This window comes from Xiphophorus hellerii, chromosome 5 (genome assembly GCF_003331165.1).
Source record: "Xiphophorus hellerii strain 12219 chromosome 5, Xiphophorus_hellerii-4.1, whole genome shotgun sequence".
Classification (NCBI taxonomy): domain Eukaryota; kingdom Metazoa; phylum Chordata; class Actinopteri; order Cyprinodontiformes; family Poeciliidae; genus Xiphophorus; species Xiphophorus hellerii.
The window spans coordinates 12,365,909-12,388,761 of NC_045676.1; the positions used below are offsets into that span (position 1 = coordinate 12,365,909).

The 22,853-nt window shown below is 37.7% G+C and overlaps 1 protein-coding gene across 12 annotated transcripts in view; it reads left to right on the forward strand.

Moving 5' to 3' along the window:
• Nucleotides 1-22,853, forward strand: part of adgrl3.1 (adhesion G protein-coupled receptor L3.1) — a 166,078-nt gene that overhangs the window by 79,543 nt on the left and 63,682 nt on the right. For all 12 annotated transcript variants that reach the window (XM_032562033.1, XM_032562038.1, XM_032562039.1 and 9 more), the window contains exons 6-7: nt 1,274-1,288; nt 2,623-3,411. In XM_032562033.1, coding sequence (XP_032417924.1) covers nt 1,274-1,288; nt 2,623-3,411 — 804 coding nt within the window. The remainder of the gene's footprint in view (nt 1-1,273; nt 1,289-2,622; nt 3,412-22,853) is intronic.

A 22,853-nucleotide genomic window follows, 5' to 3' on the forward strand; every position in this document is an offset into this window, starting at 1 on the left:
TTCGATGCAGCTGTAACAATTATTAAGAATTACAGTGTTCGAAAGGAAAACATCTATTGGAAGTAGTCATTTGTGTATTTTCATTCACACAAATAACTAGAACAACTAAGAAAACTTCATTTATCAATAAGAATTGGAAATGGATGGGAAAAAAAACAATGTCAATACAGTTAGCTCTGTGATTGACCAGCAAAAACTGTCCAGAGTAGACTTCTTACGCTTTCATTATTAATAGCACTTTACAAATTTTACAGTAAATGTGTTTAAAACAAAAGAAGGTTTGTATGTATAAAAAGATTTTTTATTTGTTAAAAAAATTTAAAAGATAGAAAGAGAGCGCTATAGATGCTTTGTGACATTCTCGGGCTTCCTTAGAAGTAGACAAGATAAAAACTGCAATGTGTAAACTGGTCAGACCTGGGCTGATTTTTCTTTTAAATTTAAAACGGTCTTTTACTTGTGAAAATTATTCTCAATTTGGAAGATATTTATTGAATGTTGTCTTGTCTTTTACTTATGAACCCAAAATCATGTATTGCCTCATCCCATGAGGTGGATGAATAATTACACCCTTAGTGTTGTGGTTAAAGAAAATCAGCGTCCACCTTCACACACACAGATGCTTGCACACCCATACTCACAAAAATGACATGCCATTCACAAATCACCAACTGGACCACTGTGGATCAGAAAGCACTATTATGTAGCACTTTTGGCTAGGCCACTGAAATGCAATCCCACTAATCACATCAATTTTCTAGTTTTCATTGCTCCACTGCTATTAGCATACATTAAAGAGCTCATTATCTCAGGTCATTTTGTTTTGCTCTGTTTTGTTCTGCACAAAGAGGTGAGACCACTAGGGGTACAGCAAAACATCCCTGTGTTTCCCCCATGTTATGCCAAGCTCCTGCTTCATCCGGGTATCCCCTCTCCATCTTTGTGCACATCTGTCTGCCATGTGCATCTCTGCTTCCCGTCTCCATATGCGTGTGCAACATATGCGAGATGCAATCCTGTCAGATAGCTTTCCTGTTGCAGTGCTGCCTCCTCAGACGCTTATGTAATGTTATTACCAATCACACATGGAGAGCATCCTGGCACTCTCACAAGGTTAGGATGAAATATGAGGACGATTATGGAGATCCAAGATTGTATTATCATGATTTCCTTATTATTGCATCATTAATCTATTTTTGTCTCTTGTCTCTTTCTCTCCCTTGTTCTCTGTATTTTTTTACTTCTTCAAATCGTTTGCCTGTGGCTCATGCAGAAGTAGAACAAAAAGGTAAGTCAATCAAACACACATACAAAATCAGGGTGAACCTGTCACTTTTTGATAAAATTGAATTCTTTGTACTTTTGGCAAGAGGACATTTCCTTTAAAGATAGCCTTCTATAGCAAAGCAGCATTTGGTGGAAAATTAGAAACACTGCTTATTAGACATGTTCTTGAGTCGGATTATTCTATGCTATTGTGGGAAATGTCACTTCTCCATCTTGCCACTGGAGTAAATTTTTATAATGAGCCATTGAGAAGAGAATTACATTGACATTTACTATTTCAAAAGCTGAACTGACACCAGTACTTTGAGAAGCCAGTGACTATTCAATCAATATTCCCAGGCTTTCGTGTGAAATCTGGAATTGCACTATTGAGAAGAATGGGAAAACCCCATCTGCCACATCTGGCATGTCTGTATCTGCCGCGCTGATGTGACAGCATTCCAGTTAAATTACAAAGACCTCTATGATTGGTTGCAGCGGCTTCCCAGAACTGACTCCATGTCCCATATCCCTCATCAAACATGACCTCAGTATTCCTTGACGGGAAGGCTGAGGATGGAATGGGAAAATAGTTATTGTAGCAACTGCAAAAACAGCAGACGATTAAAGATGTGCCCGCTTCTGACATTGGCGCTGACTGACGGAAATAGAAAAGGAGAGAAGCGGAGGAAGCATTGTGAGGCTAATCAGGACTTTAGAAGGGAGCGAGGAAGGGGAACCGAAGGAAAGAGTGGAAGTAGAACAAAAGGTGCCATTTTCTCTTTATCACATAACTGTAATACAAGAATGTAATACGTTGAAAGTAAGGGATGGTGCTGCTCTGCTTTAACAATGTGAGTATCATTCACTTGCAATCAGTGCTGTTTTTTTTACATGGACCATATGGCTCACCACCAAGCGCAGCATGGTCCTGAGGGTGACAACTGGAAAAAAAGCTTCGTCAGTAGTGCAAAATGGTACCAAACAAAACAACTTTTGTAGTGCTCGGTCACTGGTGGAGTGGGATTCGATAGGGAACTCCACGGGCCGCAAAAGTTGAGGGTTGTCCAGGGCATCAGTCATTCAAGACCTTCCAATTAATAATAGAATAAAACAGAATAGAATAATCCTTTATTAATCTTACAGTAAAGAAATGAACTTGTTACAGCAGCACAGTAACAAAATACACCCTTTTAACCCTCAAACGTGGTCGAAGCTGCTGTAACAGGCTGCCACACTTGTAGTGCCAATGACAGTGAAGAAAAACAGAGCACAAACTTTGTAAGGAAATGTTTGACATACATCACTACGTGGGTGAGGCTTATGTAATGTGTAATTATCCTCATTTTTCCTCAGTATTTCTGTGCCCGGGCATTCTACGAGGAGTGTACCAAAGTGAACATCTCTTTGAATCTGACCACCAGTCAGGTGCATGGTGCAAAGATCCGCTTCAAGCCTCTGATAAGATATACTACATGCCCTGGACCCCATACCGCACAGACACACTAACTGAATATTCGTCCAAAGAGGATTTCATTGCAGGCCGCCCCACTACCACATACAAACTCCCACACCGAGTAGATGGGACCGGTTTTGTAGTTTATGACGGTGCACTGTTCTTTAACAAAGAGCGCACCCGCAACATCGTAAAGTTCGACCTTCGCACACGGATCAAAAGCGGCGAGGCCATCATCGCCAACGCCAATTACCATGACACCTCTCCATACCGTTGGGGGGGAAAGTCGGACATCGACCTTGCTGTGGATGAAAATGGGCTGTGGGTGATCTACGCAACAGAACAGAACAACGGACGCATCGTGGTGAGCCAGCTTAACCCTTACACCCTTCGTATCGAGGGCTCCTGGGACACCAGCTATGATAAGCGCTCTGCTTCCAATGCTTTCATGATCTGCGGCGTTCTGTATGTCGTTAAGACCGTGTACGAAGATGACGACAATGAGGGGACAGGAAACAAGATTGACTACATGTACAACACGGACAAAAGCAAAGAAACAACAGTTAATATACCATTCCCTAACTCCTACCAGTATATAGCTGCAGTGGATTACAACCCAAGAGACAACCTGCTGTATGTGTGGAATAACTACCACGTGGTCAAGTATTCACTGGACTTTGGCAACAATGGTGAGTTCAATAGAGGATCTCCCTCAATAACCACATCTCTTCTCATTTCTTCTGTCATTTTTGATTCCACATGAGGTATTTTATTGAGAAGTGCTTCTTCAGCTGTGACATATGGAATGCTTATAGGCACTGATCTTCTTTCAGTACTTAATTCTGTGAAATTACTTGGAAAAAGTAGAAAAAAATATTGCTCCATCTGTGCTGTCATGACTCTCAGTTATGACTGTTTTTCACCTCCTCCCTGCAATCTACAGTACACATGTTCTGAACTCAAAATACATTCAAATGACAAATAAATCAGCTCCAGTGTACCTTCACTGCTGCTCCCTGATATACCATTGGAACAGAGTAATCAGTAGTGTTGCTATTTCTAGAAATAAGAGACATCACACATCTACCTAGATCTCTACCTTTAGAAGATTAGTGCTCAGACAGGGCTATGCTGAGCTTCAAACACTTTTACACTCACCAACTTTCTCTTCCCATGACCGTTGAGCATGCTTACAGAATGTAACCCAGAATGTCGGCGTGTACTGTAGGATGAACAGAAATATCTGTGTATGATGAAAGATCTCGTAGCCTCCGCTTGACGTTCATTATAGTTTCCTTTAGCCCCATTCGTATGAGTTTGCTATGACGTACTGTCACTTTTTACGCTTTAAGAATTCTGCAAAGGTCTATCCAATATTACGAAAGCAGGACTTCATTTATTTTTTCAGTGAATTGTTCTCCCAATTTAATTTATGACTGATATTTAACATGTCTTCACCTTTTATTTCACAAGATGACACAACTTGAATCACAATTCAAAACTCTGGAGCTATTTGCTGACATAAATAATTCAGACGCAACATTTTATTAGCCGTAATGTGTTTTACCACGCCCTCCTAACCCCGGACTTTAATAAAGTTAGATTTGACTATTCCTCTTTGCACAATCTCCCCAGATAATTCACAAGTTTAGTGCAACGAGCCAGCTAATCATTGTTTCAAATGTGGTATTTCAAATTAGGTATGTGGCCATGTACTTAACATAGTTTCTATGATTTTTGGAAGATAAAGCCCTCAGCATTACAGATCTGTCTATGACGGTGGATATCAGGTGCACATTTCAACATTCAGATCCCCAGATTTTTTTAAGCCTCCCACCACCTTAATTACCATCACTCTGTGTGACTTAAATGACAAATTGGTCTTAATACAGATTTATTTGCCAGATTTGCAGTTGTGCTAAACTTAATTTAACACAAAGTTAGTTAGTAGTTGTTTGCTTGGGTCCATCCTCTGACTTAAGATTTCAATTTAGTTTATTAATGAAGTTTTGTTTTTCTATTCCAAAAAGGTTTCAACAGTGCCAGTTGAAATACATACATATATTTCAACTGGCACTGTTGGGCCTGTTTGAAAAGGTCAAGAATACTGTCTATCTTAAATGATGTCTTGCTTTAGCTCTGGTATGAGTTGTAAGTTCGACCTCCTGTTCATTTTTCCCCTTGGATGGATGGAAGGGCTTCAGCCCCAGGAGCCTAAAGGGCTATTTGCCCAGCGTAATTGCCTTTCAGCACCTTTCTATGGAGTGGTCAAGGCAGTCTGGCTGCGTGTCTTATTAAATGATGTCTGAATTAACGCATGCTCTTACATGCAGTTAGGCAGCGCAGTACAAGAAATTATAGAAAGAGACAGTTGTAAACTTGGTTTCTACCGATCAGTGTGTGTGTGAGGGGTTTTGTATGTGTGATACTATGCTGTAGAAATTTGCTTGTTTGTGAGTGTGTTTGTAGATGTGCATAATGATGAGTATGCACGTGTAGTAATATATTTGAAGCATGAATTGCTGTTTTGTTCATGAGTGTTTATTCATTATTAAGGTGACATCATACCTATTATAGAGCTTACAGTGTCTCGGGAGGCTCTAGAGTGGAGATCAATGGGGATTCAGTGTGGAGAATGACCTCCAGTGCATAGCAACAAGCCAGAGTGCTGACCAGACGGAGATAAATACATACAATCAATTGAACATCACTCTTTTTATGTGCATCCTCGTTCCCCTGTCTCACTTAGGGAGGACAAAGAATAAATTATCTACCTTAACTACATGATTTTCTCATTCTCCAGAAAATAAAGTGACTGATCAATTCCCCAAAGATTTAATCTGTTGCATGTTGACACTACTGTGTGGTCTTTATCCCTGTGAAACCTGAAGCGAAGAAAGCCTCCTAATGTTGTTTTTTACCTTCAAATGCATGAAGCATTGAGCTAAATGCTGAAAGCAAACTTACTATGTTCCAGGTTTGGCATTTTTTCTTGTTCCTTTTTCTTAGTCTATTCAGAAAACACAGTGAGAAAAGGGTCTTTCAGAATGTTTCAGCTCATTACTGATGTATCCTAATGTACTCGCTGTTTTTGTTTTCGCTTATGTGGACTTCTTAAGATATGAAATGAGACAGGAAATGGGCCATAGTCTAAGAAAGAGACGAGGTTGGCCACCGAGGACAGAGAGTAATTGGGCAACAACAGAGAAGCACCAATTACTTAGTTGTGTCTACCCAGCTGGATAACAAAGGCAGGCGGTTTGAAAGAGTTCCCTCTGAGGCTCTGGGATTGTTCGGTTTCAGCATGCCAGAAAAGGAGCACAGTTTCCTTGGCACACATAAATTTAGCAGGCCAGGTACAAAGAGAATGCCGGAAAACTGAACTGAAGTTTTCGTCAGGTTATAGAACATTATAACACAATGGGTGAAATACCCAAGTTTTAGTAGGTAAATTTTAGGACCTGTGTAGATACAGACCTTTTGGACTGAACATTGCTTACAATGGAATGTGAATATATTTTTAATAAACTTGTAAAAATTGCATCAAAGGCCTATACAAGATCCAAATGATTGCAAGCACTGGGAAAATAGTCTTTAGCTACAAACAATGCTAAGGTTGGAATCTGTTTTCAATTCTAAACTAAAGGACTTTCTGTCATTACTATGGAAATCACACAGAGAAAAGAGCGGCTGTTGTTATCTTGCGTTTATATTTCACATGGTATTAAATAATAATAAGAATATGTAAATATTGTGAACATTTTTGACCGTTGACGGTGTGAATACAGATGCTTGTGAAATGAAATTGATATAATTTGGTTAAGATAAGTCCTGAAAAAGCCTCAATTTTTAAATTGTTTGGTCATATTCCAGATAAGAGCAGCTTGTTGACATTAATGGACAATTAATGTTTTCATGTTGTGAAACTGAAATGCATTTGTTCATCACTACTTTAAAATGTGTGTTCAAAAGACCCTTAAATAGTTTAAGTTTGATGTTGAGTCCTACTGTTTGTATTACGTGATCTCTGTTCAGCGTTACTTTTTTCCCTTAAAGCATAGCGTAGTTAGGGCAGTGATGACGTCTTCACATTGCCGTAACCAATGTTGCTGATATCTGGTGGGGAAGTTTGATGTCCGAGTCACTGTGCAAGAGACTTGCAAGATATGTGTGTTCTCCTTATAAAGTGTGCGTCATTGATAAGTAAGTTGCGATATTTGAGTGTTTACTGCAGCTAAATTTGAAGTTTATTCGTTTGCTCTTATTTCACCTGTTGCTAAGTCTGAGCTATCTGCTATATGTGTGTATTGTAGAGCGTTGTGCTGAACATACATATCTACTTGATGGGCGCAGAGGCATGGTTATTAGTTAACTTGTCTTAGTTTTGCTTATTAATAGTGATTTAGAGGTTGAGCTTATTTAGGTTTTTATCTATTTCCTTCTAAGTTTATCTAAGGTATAATGGCATGGTGTAATGTGTAATGATAGGAGACTTTGAACTTATTTTCCGTATTTTTGTTTATTGTAGGAAACCACACACTCACCCCGACACACCGAAACACACATTTATGCCCATCCATGTTCAATTGGATCAAGATCTGTAATACAGTTTGTATTACAGAACAATTAAAAGGATCTGCCTCGTGTCGTCATTATTCCATCTGTTGCACCTCATCCTAACATCTGGTCCTGAGCTGAATCCTGGCCTAAGTGGTGTTCTGGCCGACACACCAGGTTGAGAGCAGTGATAAACACAAACAGTGCCTTACAATCCTTCAACCCTAGAGCAAGCTCACCTACAATGTGAACTCGTTGGATTCATCAAACCAGTATTGGGTAATTCTGAATTCAATAGGCAGATTTTAAAACAGTCTGAGATTAATGAAAACTTAACTCTGTTTGTAAAAAAGGGGCATTTTTTATTCTTCTTGCACTAGAAAAACTATTGAATTAGTTATTCAAACTTTGAGGAGAATATTAGACATTAATTTCAGAATCAGTAAATATGGTTTTAAAAAAATAAAATTTTTGCCAACAAACATATAGTTTTCCCAAAATATTTCTATTTCTATTATAAATAATATTTCCAAAGGTTTCTACTGAGAGAAAGTGCATTAATGCATTCTCTGCTACATTACCTATTGGTTGCAGTGAGACTCCTGTATGCAAAGTAGTCTGGGACATGCTTGACAACTAAGTGAGGATATCCTTTTGAAATGCATTCTGCATGGTGTTCTGTTAATGAAAACTGTTCCACAAAATATTAGAGAACAAATATTTAATGGCCTTTATCCACATTCTCCTTCTATTCATTACAGAACGGTGTGATCCGCTAAGAAACCCTAGCATTTTCCATCCATCTTTTTGGCAGTTAGTTTGGTTTACTATACAGCAGCTTCTTTTTTATCTCTGTAATGAAGCTTGCCTCTGTCAAATAAACACAACAGAGAACTATTTTTTGTGTTGCAGTTGCACAGACTTCTCATTTGATAGTTATATAGAATTGCCTGTGTATCAGAGGCAGTGTAGCTTGTTGAATTGAAATTCAGTTTTTAGATGGATGTGTGTGTGTGGGGGGGGGGTGAGACCACTGTTAGTTTGAGAAAAAAACATGTGTGAGTGGGTTCAAAATGGGGTAAAAAAACTGGCAATGGACCAATTGACTCAGAGTCACAAATCACTTACTGTGCTACACAGTAAAACAAACAAATAAAAAAACAGTCCCAGATGGAGGATTCCTTGACTGTTCCCTTTTGGTCTGAAAAAATATGTGCCATTAGTTATAATCATTATCAGTCGTTTAATATATTTATGTTTCACAAAGTCAGAATGCTTAGTGATTAAAAAATCTATTTCTGTCATGTCTATATTTTTATCATTACCAAAATGTTAAACAACTGACTAATCACTCCCCAGGAGTATCCTCCATGTTTTTTTAGGGATTTAAAAGTACTACAGTGAAGGTAAAAAGAAAGTGCACCCCCTTTAAAGGTATGTAATGTGCTTCTTGGGTTGGATCTGATATCTCGCAAACTTTTGTATGTTGGCTTCAACTTAGTTTGATTAGTAATAATTTAAAAAATTATTGTCAAATAAGTAAGAAGTTAGTGGTTTTCAACATATTTTCTGGGCAAAATAATGGCAAGAACTAGTCAACCAATCATCTGAAATAGCCTTAGATATCTATCATTATCAGGTGTTTTGAAGGGATGAATCCAAATATCTAAATACAGTGTCACTTTTATATCTGATAGAGTAACAGTGGACATTTTAGGATTTGAAACTGTACTGCAGTTGTGTAAACTCCCACAGTATCTTCATGCTGTTTCTAAGGTTTAAACCGTTTTCATTAACATCTCAGTGGGAGACTGAACACAGATTTCTCTGGTTGTGTAAAGCAAGGAATAACCCCCAACCTCTCTGTGACTGGTGCAAGCTGTTAGTTAATTGTTTATATCTAAACTAAAGGGTACTCTAAAGTTCTTCTTATTGTTTACAAGTCTTGTCTGTTTAGGAATTTTTCCATTAACGAAAAAACACACGTGGCGATTGTTAAACTGCTAAAGATGGCTATAATTTAATTTTTTCTCAACTGTCCCTTTTAAAAGACAGCACTGTGTTGAAACAAACGTGTAACAAGCTAGAGAAGTAGTGTATGGAGGACGAATCTATACTTTATTTAATATTTATTGCTACAATACCTTGTTAGATAAGGTAAGACAAACACAATACTGACATTTAAATATGTTTAAAGTTCTAAAAGGGTGAAGTATTGATAAAAACTGACTAAAAGGAATAAAAGCACTTTTACCGGTGAGCATTTTGCAGCCAGTTTACACTCATCAGTTGTTGTAAAGCTTTAAGCTGCTAGTATTAAGTTGAGCCCATTACCATTTTTTTTAAAAACAATATTAATATAAGAAACATACAGTAAGTGAATGTGTTCACAATAAAGCAATCATTGTAAAACAGGTTTTCACTGTTTTAAAATAAAAAAATTATATAATATTGGTGATTTTTTTAAAAGTCTCTTTAGCATCTTGTATTGTCGTTTAGCATTTTTAGTATAATCGATACCACAATTTTGTCCATTGTAATTTGTCCTAGCTTGTAAGTCTTTAACTAAACCTCAAGACTTCCAAAAGGCGGCCATGTTTCCAAATCCAGAAAGTTCCATCAGAAAAGCTGAAAGTTTAAAATGATAAGCTATTATCTGCCAGAAGTCTTGCTCTGTCTTTTGCAGCCTGACTGAAACATAGCCATGTCTCAAAATACATTGTCCTTTTGAATTTCACATATCTGTGCTTCACTTTAGACACCTCACAGTCACTCAGCAGCCACTTTAACACTAAAGAGTGTTTGCTGTTACTGCAACCAAGAAACACTTAAGCATGCTATGCTCATAAATCAGATGCTCTGAATTTCCAAGCAGGTGGTCACTGGTCAGAATGAGCTGAATTGATTGAAAAACAGTCACAAAGTGATTTACCACTGCTTTTCTGCTGCATACATCTCTGGAGATTTTCTGTGAGCAAAAGAAATCAAACACCAGAAGAAAGTCACATAACACCTTACATGTTTAATTTACCATGGTTTAACAAATAACATTGAAGTTTAATCTCAGCGTAAACAGCAGATGTATAATAGAGTAGGATATGATCTTTTTTTAAAATGTATATTCTTTTTCCCTAGGTTCTTTACAAAAAAGCAAAATGCCTCTCTTCATCTATTGTTTCCCTTGTCTGTTTGTGTTTTATTCCTTTGCGGTTAAATCCCCATTCCTTCTCCCTGTGTTTCTCACACATAAACATAGACTCACAATGGCAGGAATCTTAACATTTCCTCTCTCTGTCTCGTACATCTTTCTCTTTAAATGATTGTTTTTTTCCATTTTTCTCTGTCATTCTTATCTCACGCATAATCTGCCCTCCTTCTCTTCTCCTACTTCTATCCAGCATCACAGGGTGGTTTCATCAAGCACCCTCAGATGTATATATTATAGAGGCCTGGTGCATGAATGCCTATGTAAAGTCAGAGTCAAAGTCGCTTGTCTTCGCATCACCCCTTTCTTCCAGCTGCAGTGCCCCAGCACTGACTTATTCTCTGCTGTTTATGGAGTTGTTTCATCATGTCTTCTTACATGCATATTATAGAGACTTTGCCCTACGCAAGCAGCATGGCTCCGATGAAACATCTGAATAATTTATTACCTCGAGTCTGCCTTGCCACACTTTAGAAAGTTTTCCCAACAAAGTCACAAAATTATTCATGTTTTCTGCATCTTGAAGATGGGTGGGGCGAACAGGGCTAAAACAGTGAACATGCCAACTCACACGCACTGTTATTCCCCACTTTGCATTTTTCTCTCTTTTTTATTTCCACAGCTACCCCACTGGGCTAGATTTCTGTTATTTTCTATCTGGGAAAATTCTTATATGCTGAAGTTGTACAAAATGCTTTATTTGGTTTTCTTTCAGGTTTTTTTCTCACCCTTTGGGATGGTTCTGTACCTAAGTACAGTATGCAATTCTTTGCATGTTTTACTGTTCAGAAACCACAGCCTTGAGTTAGAATAAAAATAAAGTAATTGTGAATCGCCATGTTTGACCTGACTTGTGGGAAGAAAGTTAATAAAGGTGGTAATAATAAAGTATGTGCATAGCTCTTCTCAAACCAGATTAAAAAGGTAAATAGTGTATGCTACATAAATATACACGAGTCACATTCCAATTTGATATATGATATGAGACTTTATAATAAAAAGCAATTTAAAAATACAAGCACAAGTTTTTGATATTTATACACTTTATTTCTGTAGCCACAACATTCAAGAAAATTCTGTAAAGTTCTGCAGATGAAAGTCAGGAATGACCAAAATTTTGTTTTTTAAAAGTAAATTACCACAAAAAATCCTTGAGGAAATAAATATATCACCATAAAAGCCAAACTGCATCTTCTATATAACATTGGATTAAGTCTTTACTGTTCTGTGTGATAATATTTTCCATGATTATAGTAACAGACATGGCATAAACTTGGTACACCCCTTTGTTTGCAGAACCACCTGCAGCAGAAATACCAGAAAGTCAGTGTTTTTTGTATAAGTTTATCCGTCTAACATCTTTGTGGACAGCAATTTCCGTCAACAGCATTTCTCTCAGGGTTGTGTCTGGAGTTTAACCGCACCATTTCAGCAGCTTCATTCTTTTCTCTCACTATGTCTGTTGTATATTTGCTGGTGTGCTGCGGCTCATCAGACTTGGAAACCTGAGTCGTGCTGCCATATTGTTTTAATAGAGAAGAGCCTTTCTCCTGGCAGTGCTTTACAAACAAGCCATATTTGCTTCGCTTTTCTAATTGTGTTTTTAAGTGTGAGTCTAGGACTTTTTTTCGATTTCTCTTAGCATTCCACAGTCTGACCTTTAGGGACATTTGCTGGGACTCCTGATTATATCAGATGTTGCCTTAGGTGTTTTTCTCTTGGGAATATTTTCTCTGAACTTTGAATAGTTTGGAAATGACCTAAAAGCCAGGCCCGCTGCGTAGTCTTCCCTCCTTGGCACTGTGTTAACTGTGAGCTCCAGACCAACACACCTGGAGCGTACTTCAACATTTACAAAGCTGGTCACACCTGCTGGTTATCAGTTATCCAAATGTTTTAATTAGCTGCACTGGCTGCTACTTTTCCCTAAAATAATTTTGAAGTAGCAATAGTGTGCTTTGTTTTTGTAGAGCTGTAGTCTGAATAAAACTTACAAAGAATTAAACCACTGCCTAAAAGTAAATATCAAGTACATCTCAGTTGTTGATGTGTTACCTTTCACCCCTGGACCTTTAAAATATAAATGTTCTAGCTGTTTTGTTTGTTTTATCCTCCAGTGACTTATGGCCCATATCAAACTTAATCCTAGCAATTGTCACCATATTTTCATTTACATACTACTGATTATGTTAATTATCAGAACCTGTTATCACCATTCCAATATGTGGATCTCTTATTAAGCTCAAAACAGATTGAACTTATTTTTTAATACTTACAGATCCAACTAAACTGCAATGTTTAGGCAAATATGTAGTAATTGTCATTGACTATAATCTTATTTATATTTAGTTAATCTACAAAAAATAATTATGACCTTTACTTGCCACTTTGTTAGTTTAGAGGAATTTAAGTGTTCACCCTTGAACTCTTAATGGTTGAAATCACAGAGTCCCATTTCCTGAGGAAGTCGAGCAGAGAATGTCTATTGTCTTTAGAACTCCATTCCCTTGTCTTTTACTGCAAAGTCCCCCCCTACCCTCTCGACACATACTCACCACACACACCCTGTTTCCTTCTCTTCCCCCTTGCCCATGCCTCTTGTCCATTCTCCTACTCTGCAACAGATTGCAATCAAGCAGTAGAAGTGCCGGGAATGCTGGAAACAAGCTTAAGTGGAGAGAACAACAGCAGTTAATGGTTAAAGTGGAGGCCATCTTTCACCGGATTAGACTAACCGTTTCACTGATTAGACTAACCCTTGTCACTTTTCTTGCTTGCCTGCGTGAATTCTGTCCATATCCACACTCTATTAGTTTTTTGCAATTTTCTGTTATCTATTGCAGCACTTGTTTCCTTAATACCCAAACAGTAAGTGAAGTTCTACCATCGTTAATCTTTTTACAGTTCATTCAAAAGAAATATGCATGGGGCTCCTAATACTTTTTCTTTGTTAAAAGGTGTCTCACTGTACCTACAATCTTTTGCTTAGACATGTTTTCCATGGCATGTTAATGCTCCTCTGCTCTTTCAAAGCTTCTGAACTACTCCCAAGATGTCCTGTGTTGTTGGTGCAGCGCCACTAAAGGATAACTTAATGGAAAAGTTGGGAACAGATTGATATCTGATCTCTGTATAAATTGTGTATTCTTTTGCAATGTCTGGTCACTTGGAAGACAAATTGCTACTTTCCTAGCACTTGAAGGGGATCTTTTTAAACTTACAAACAAGTCCAGCGTTGCTTAGGGACAGCTTGATTCTTATAATAATGGTGGTGAAAACAACTGATTGCTGTTATTTATTTCTATGAAAAGAGTTACAGGTGGGGATAGGACTGTTAAAATAGAAGATATGTTTGAATTTAGCACATGCACATACAGTGCTATGTAATAGATTTAATATCCATTGAGCTTTTTCACATTTTGTCATATTACAGTTACAAACTTCAAGGCATTTTTGGGGGGATTTCATGACATGGACTATCTATCAAGAAATGGTCAGCCACCTAAACTGACAGGCCTATCAAGGACAGCAATAATCCAAGAAACAGCAAAGAGATTCATGTTAGCAATGCTAACAGCAGAGATCCACCCCTCAGGTGAAAGAATGTAAAAAGGACAACTATTAGTTGATTTCACTTTTGGAGTTTGGCATTACAAAACCTGTTGCTAAAACTGGTTTGCCACAAGCCATGTAGGGAACGCACGAAGAAGCTCATAAGATCAGAATTCAACTTCTTTGCTTACAAAAGTATTTTCATTTACACCACTGTTTATTCTATCAATTTTTTACTCCTGACATGTATTCTTTTGAATTTCTATTAAATTATCTATTATTATACTCCCTCGAGAAAGACCAGGAACTTTGCCTTTTTCTTAACATTGTAATTTGTTTACCCCTCAAAGATGCCAACATTAGATTGTGAGAAGAATCACCAGGAGCTACTACTTGAATTTACGTGTTCATTTTTAATCAATCAAACTAACCTATGATTATGGGTGATTAGTGATGAGAAACCAGAGTAACAAGCTAAAATAACACAAACATTAATAAAAACAATACAATGATTCACTTCTGTTTATCAGGAAAAAATGATTTGGCTAAAATAATAAAAAATTCTGCACCTTATCATTCAGCTGATTTAAGCTCTAAGATTTTTATCAGACGCTCCCCAAGTTGCTCTCTGGAAAAAGTTATCTCTATCTGATTTTGAGCGGTCACTCGAAGGAATTAGGTCCTGGAGGCAAGAGGGCTAGAGGGATGGATTCCCATCCTAGCTGACTTCTTGTGTCCTTGGCTCTCTCCAGTAAATAACATAAATAATTCCATTTATGCAGCAAACAACATCAGTTGCTCCTCTGTCCAGGGGATGCATGCTTCCAGCAAACTGCAACATCTCATCTGCATTTGTCGAGGCTGAGAAAATTGACTTCATTGCCAAAGTTGACTTTGGGGATCGCTTCACTAAGGGATAGTCAAAGTTTATCTTTCTCATTATAGGTGGACAATACTTCAGATTATGCTTGGTTGTCTGCTATGAACTAAAGGGGGAATTGTTTATGCAATGTCTCCCAAAATCATAATGAAAACCATCAAAACAATGACACACTTTCAAACTGTTCAATTTGTGTTCCAACAAAAGAAGTCTATCACCTAGCTCAGAGTACGTTGACAAATCGCACATGGGTATTGTGTTTCAAAGAATAATCTTGACTTTAAAGGATAATATATAACATTTTAATGAGTTTATAGTTTCATTTCAACTTACCCTAGTTGCATGTCAAACTGTGTTTGGGCAAAGCACTGAATCCCAAGTTGCCTTCAGACAGACATACAATGGAAATCTGTTGATCACAGAATATTCATGGTACCTTAGACCTGAATAAAGTCATGATCTATGCAAAGACTTGATGAGTTATGTCCATAGTTCCCTTCCACTCAGTTTAAGTTCATATATTTATGATTTTTCCATGCCACATTTTCATATTTCTACTAGTAAAATTTTAATTTTCTTACCAGTTCAATATTATGCTCTAGTTTGTCACATAAAATTCCAATAACAGAAAACACTTAAGACTATGCAATAACTTTTGTTGGTTGTAAGGAAAAAATAATGCTATTCAATACTCTGTGCATCCTGTTTATGACATGAGAAATATTTGCTTCACAATGCACCTTTTTTATACGCTGGTGTGTGCTCAACACCCCTGCTAACACCCCCACTCCGCCTCCGCTCGCTCCCTGCCCATCCTTCTCTCTCCTCCAAATAGATTACGACAAAGCCATCTCAGCAGAGCCTGAACTGTGCTTCGGAGAGTCTGCTGCACCTGTTCTTTGCTTGTAGTGTGTCCTTATCAATTGGATAGCCCCAACCAGACCTTCTGTGTGCATTTGGCCCCTGCACAGCATTTCCTCTGCCCAACAGTAGATGCCAGAGCAAGCAGGCCAAGCCAGGACAATAGAGTGGAAGGGAAGCCCACAGCACTTCAGGAAGCTAAAAACAATTATGCAAACAGGTAGTATAGCATGCCAAATTAGCTGTGCTGCTCGGATTTTATGAAATATATATAAAAAAAGAAAAAGTGAAATCTGAAGCAGAGAGAAAAGTTATCAGTAGCCACTGGACTAGTTGCAAAATTCTATAGCTCATGTTGTAGCACATTAAAAAAATTTTGCTAGATGTTTTCTGCAGAATTGGCATAAATTTCAGAAGTCTGAAAAAACACAACCCATGATTTCTTATAAAGTTGAGAAACAAAGGTAAAAACAAAACATAGTTTGTCTTTTGAACAGAGGGACTTCCTTGGATTGTAATAGAAGCATGTAACTGGGAAACGTGCTGCAGGTGTCTTCGGCCACAGCAGGGGGATGATGACACAAATATCCAACCAACAGGCAGGCCACCAGGCCTAAACAGCCATGTTGGCTTATATACGGGAAACGTTAGCTGTGGAATAGGCTGCTGCCTAGCAGCCATTTTAAAACTGTCCTTGTTAGTCAGGATTCTTTTTTTCCCTCTTTTTTAATCTTAAAGCATCACTGCTTTGAAGTGCATTCTGTCTTATCAGCAGGCTTGAGCCACTCGCCACAAGCTCTGTTCGTACTGAGAGGCACATTTCTGTTAAAGTGTGGGTATGACGGAGCGAAAAGTAAGCGCTTGTATTATTGGGTGTATATTTGTGTGCTCTCTGCAGCCATAGGGGATGTGTGTTATCACAGTATGCAGCCCCTTTTTAGTGTGTGTGTACAGCTATTACGCCCAGAAAGCTCCCCTACTCCATGCAAACTCCAACTCCTAATTAGATCACTTTGACCTTACCTTGCTGTACCCATCTCTCACCACTTTTGATGCAAAGATCTCCTATATATAAGCTATTATCGTCATGGATATTGAGAAGCAGAGCAGGCACTTTATCTCACTTCTGCAAAACATTTTTGTCTTAGTTCAAATCTCTCTAGTCTTTGTCTCCTTTGCTTCGTTTGCTGCCCGTCTGTTGGTTTTCGTCTAACGGTGTCAAAAAAACTTGCCAGGGGAAATTCGTTTCACCTGCACCCCAGCCCCGTCTCTTCTTCTTCTTCTTCTACCTTTTTGTGCTGTGGATTTCATGAACCATCTGTTTACCAAGCAAGAAGTCAACAAGAGCTTTCTGGGCAACAGAGCAGAGGCAGAGACATGCAGTCTTACCCAAACACAGAAACAGTGTCTCGCACTCACACAGATACACACACACATATTCACACAGGTTCACGCAATGTCAGTGTGCATGCGAGATGTGCTAGCATCTCAGCCTGACTGACTGACGGCATCCATGTGGCCCCTCCGGTGTGGTGACAGATGACATCTTTGGGAACAAGTTTACTGCCTGCCGCTGTATCACCTTCCCCTGGGCTCACTCCAGTGCAGGGAAACAAAATAGAATAGACTAAGAAATCTGGAAATAAAATTACATTAAAACACTTAGTTTTCTATTTGTTTGAAACTGTTTTTATTCAAATTTATTTTGCTTTGAATGTTGATTGATTTTTATTTTTTAATGAAATGGCCAAAATAATTTTTTGAGTTGTAGTTTTCTCACCATATGATAAATAAAAGTCTTATTGCAGCTCTTGGCAATATTGCAATATAAGTTGTATCGTCACAATTGCTACTGTAAATATTAGCTATTTTCTGCTGGCTACAGAGTGAAGTGGATGAGGACTCGTCTCAGCTTATTTTGTCTCAGGCCCAGGGCTGTCAGCAGGCCTGGTTGCCATTACCTTTATATTCTGTTTTTCCCCATGGAAAATATTCCTGCTGCCACTTACTTTGTTTCCTCTCTTTGTCCTAAGCATAGAAATTACCTTGTGCCAGTTTTGTCTTCCCTTCCCGTCCATTGTTTGCCAGTCAGGACGACAGAGCAACAGGCCTCTCATTCAGAGCCTGGTTTAGCTTCGTTGCCACTGTTACCACATGCTTGCAAAATCCTGAACAACGCCAGGGAAGACAAGCCGATGCTAAAAACTGGGGTTCATTAAAAAATGTTCCTGTCCTTTTTATTTTATTATTTTATTTAAAATCAATTGATTTTCACTGCGCTATTTTATATTTAATATGGAATTAAATTATACATATTTTGACTAAATCTGAATTGAATTGGATACTGTATAATCAGTATGTGAGTTGTATTAATTTTGAATAGTTCATATTTAACCTATCAACTGTCTAAAGTTTACATTTATTGTGAATTGGTGTTATATGAAACAGCTAAACTGAACTAAATATAATATAAAATAAAGAGTTTATGATCCTGTTTGATAGATTAATCAATGGAACTCATAACTTGCAACGTTCATTCCTGGACCTCATATTTTATTAAAATTTTGATTGACATTGCAATATTGTATTAAATGTTGTAATTAACTGTGTAAAATCACATTTTACGGTCATATTGATCTCATGCTAGTTGCCCAGCCATGAAGAGGGATTTTATTGGTTTATGTTGTTCTGAGGCCTTAAGGTTGGCAAAGTAGCAACACATCAAGTCTATACCAAAGAATTTCCTGTTTAGGGATTTGTTTTTTTATTCTTTACTTCATCTGCAGCCAAGTAGGGTTTATAGATAGGATTCAAAATCTTTTTTTCTGAATCAATGTTTTTTTGTGTCATCTGTTTTGGCAAAGAGGACAGTGTTTACCTTAAGCTGAGACTGTTACAAGGCATTTACCCAAGGCCTCCTACTCTTAAATGCAGGCAGATATGTCAGCCCTCATGAGTATAACCTAGCCTTCTTCTCCATAAATGTTTCATGAACCTGTTATGTCATGCTCCCGTAGCTTCCCTACAGCCTTGAGAGACGCGAGTGATGAATTCATCACACTGGAAGATAAAGTGCTGCAAAAGTGCAAGGGAAGTAGCAGCAGAAAAAAAAGTGTGCAGGACCTGAAAGGTGGTGTTGATGAACGTAGAAGCTGATTTTGATGGAGCAAAGAATGTGTCAGGAAGAAAAAGACAATTTTGAGAGAGCAGGAAATAATGCCAGGAGAAGAGATGAGGAAAGGAAGGAGGAGAGACAGAGATTGGCTGGCGGAGAAATGCTGAGGACCCTCGTCTGTGATGCTTTCAGACTTTTTGTGTTACCACACCGGTAAGCTGCCAGTCGCTGTGTTTTCTGGCCTGTACTCAAATGACAGCAGACATCAACCTCAGATACACACACCCGCACACGCACATGAACACACACCATTACTTGCCTATTGTTGTGGCAGGGCCCCTAATGGAGCTTCCTATTTGAGTCCAGATAGTCACACACAGCCTCTGCTTCATAAGTACACTCACTCAGACAAACACGGGGCAGATTGACAGCTGGGCCGCGGCTGCGGCGGATGATTGATGGCAGCATTCCGCGGAGAACGTGCCAGGCAGGGGCAGCAGAGATTTCAGGATTTTGCGAAGCGACGCGGTTTAGGTGCAGAAACACTCCATCGAGCTCTGGAGAACAGAACGTAACAGGATGTTACAAAGGCTGCCAGTCAGGCAGGCAGACGGAAAGAATGAACAGCATCTTTAACGGAACTGGAGGGGGAAAAAAATCCGCAGAAAGCGAATGCTTCCAGTCCACGGTTAAATGAAATAAACACCCGCTCTTTCTTAGCACCACACAAAGTCACACTTCATTCTCCACTCTCACACCTTCCCATCAACCCCAAAGGAACAAAGGTGCAAAAAGATTTGAGAAAAGACTTTAAAAAAAAGGAAAAAAAAAATCAGTACAGGAAAAGAAACTTATTATGTGAATACCCTTAAGCGTGCCTTACAGAAATACAATCCCTTCAGATTTGGCTGATGTTGTTACCTCTAATTAAGCCCCACCAGCACACACTGCTGTACACTGAAAAACTTGTATTGATCTATATGTGCAACTTTATGGCAAGCTGTAATGAGCAGTAATGGTGGAATTTATACAGTTATGCCCTTTTTCTCTAGACACCCCACTAGGAGCTGACAACTCTGTAAGCTTTCAGTGACTGCAATCGACACTATGGGGCAGAAAAATAACAGAAAAATAAGTGCTGTTCTTTCTGATTTTGCTCAGAATTGACTTTCTGCTGCAGCAGGTGATTAAGGTTAACTTTTCTTCTGGCTGCAAACTATAGCTTAAGTGTTGAAGCGTCATTAACGATCTTCAATGAATCTTCTATGTTTAGGGTTTATCTAATTACGTCTGGAAGTTATGCTGCACTGACACAACATGAAAACATTGATAATTTGTACACCCCTGTCCTTCTGATCTGGGAGGGTTCCTGCTGCTTTCACTCCTGCTGCGTTTCTCGTTGCCTTTAAGTGCACTTTAGAAGATATGTGTTTCATGGCCACAGTTTTAAGATGTATGTAGGTGTTTATTTTACATTTACATAAAAGTAGTTAGTATCATAAAATATGAAAAAGAACCAGACACCAAAATAAAGCTGTGGTTTCATCACAGAATCTCTCTTGAACATTTTGAATTGCTGTGCAGTTGCACAATTACTGCAAACAAAAAACATTTATTTAATGTTTGTTTTGTTTTTTTAGCAAAAAACGTTAAATATAATTATATTTACGCCTACAGTGTCTTGGGTTTGGTTGCCATGTAGTGTCAGAGTAGATTTCCTCTACAAGAATTGAATAATGGAATATTCTTGTTGACTTTTTTAAACCAAGGGTATGTGTTGTGGAAAAAACTATTACCAAGCACTGTTCAGGTAAAATCACTCAATCAAGTTTATTTAAGAATCTGAACCTATTTCCACCTCAGTATGATAAACTTCATCTGATTAATGTAAGTACATTAGGAGTGTGGCAATAATATCCCAATTTAGGGAACACATCACTGCTGCTATATTTAGTGGCACCCATAGCTTTTGTTATAGAGTAACTGATGCAATTTTTCAATCTATACTTTAGTTTTCCATTTTTTCATCTAGGACGTTTTGATAAATATTTCCTGGCTTGTTACTTCCCCAGGCTGTAAATATCACATTCCACAGAAGTCCATTTTTTTAGCCACTCTTCAAAATGAGAAAAACAGGAAAATATACTACCCCTCCTTACCGTTCATATATATCTGTGTGTGTGTCAATCATCATGGTTATTAGTAATAATTTAATAGTAACTGTAACTTTTTCAACTTAACTAGATTTTGTAGGAACTCTAAGTTAAAATTGCATATGTTTTTGTGTGTTTCTTTGGGTTCATGGTATGACACAGGGGACATTTATCATATTTTTCCATGTTTGGCATATTAAACTTAAAGATACACACTATCCCAACCAACGTTTCATGTATATGTAGAATTTCCCCTTCATATTACAAATAATACATAATACAACTGCAGCATTTCTTAAATTTAGAATTACTTTTTTTTACTTTGATCAAAGTGAACATAATATTTTTTTCATGCTAATCAGAGTATTAAGGAACTTTTATCTAATAATTTCAAAATTTCTGTTTTTGTAGGAAATAAATGAAGACCCATTGATTCTTGCAGAATTGATGAAAAATTAATAAATCAATGTTTAACAGATATTTCTTTATATTAAGTGACAGGGTGCAAATGATAAATATCAATGTGTGACTTTCAGTTTCCCTGGTGCATGTGTGAAACAGAACCCCATTTCTCTTCACCCAAAATATATTCAAAAATAGAAATATGAGGAAACATGCCATCCCTCTCTACTTTTCATCTGTAAGCATGCATAAAGCTAATGAGAGGAAATAAATTATCCTATAGTTTTTATATATGGTATATTTTGTAAAGTATACTTTTATTTTTTGAGTTGATCTACGTATTGACAAACCTTTAGCTGACATTTAAAGACAATGTGACCTCTTAAAGTAGGAAAAACATGAAAACCTAGAAAATGGATAGAATTTACTATCTCTTTTCTACTTGCAAAGTATAATCAGCTGAAGAGCTGACAGGGGAAAATAAGATTTTAATTACATGGATATTAAGATTAATTTCAGTGTAACTCAAGCAAGTTTCAGGTATTGAAGTTGATCAGATGGTTGAGGAATGCTTAACTACTAACTTTATTTTCACCAGAGTGTAGATATAATGTGATATGAAGGCACATTTTTCTTAACCACTTTTAAAAATGGGAAAGAAAAGTAAGTAAACTTACCATTGAAGTAAAGGAGATGTTCACTGAAGTCAACAAACAATAGCTAAATCAGTTTAAAACAACTGTGACAAACAAAGCTGCCATCAATCTTGGGATTTGGCAGGAAGGAAAAAAAAATCTAAATATTGCAGAAATGAAGTATGAGATTAATTTATGTAAGGCTTTAGGGTGCCAAAAATTTGAAGTGTTTTATACGTTAAGACGCAAAGGTTGTTTCTATCATTAAAGATGTAGACATGACAAATATAGCCCGTCTGTGTACACTGTGATGTTAAAGAACAGTGGAATGTCAGTAATCAACAGTGGGCTGAAGAGGAGCTGTAACACTTGACAAACACACGTTTGGTTACTCTTTCGTTCCCTCTTCTTGTCTATCCATTCTTTATAACTGTCCCCTAAACAGGGTCAGTGTGAATAATTAAGTCCTTTTACGATGAAATATTGACAACAAAGAGTGTGCCATATGCATTTAAGTAGCTTCCCTGCCTCTTGCAATGTCCTCACATCATGAATCATTCATGACACCGAAAGAATGTTTTTTTTTTTTCCGCCAAGTTAGGCTGCGAGAGCCACTGCTGTGAACTGCTCCCTCAGGGAAGACTGCTAATCCTTTCCAGAGAAGGCCAATCATTGCTCTTATTTAGCAGTTGGTGATTTACTTTGAAATAATTACAGATTAAATTGTGTGTTTGTGTAGGTCTCACACACAGAAGCTTAAAGTTTTTTTTT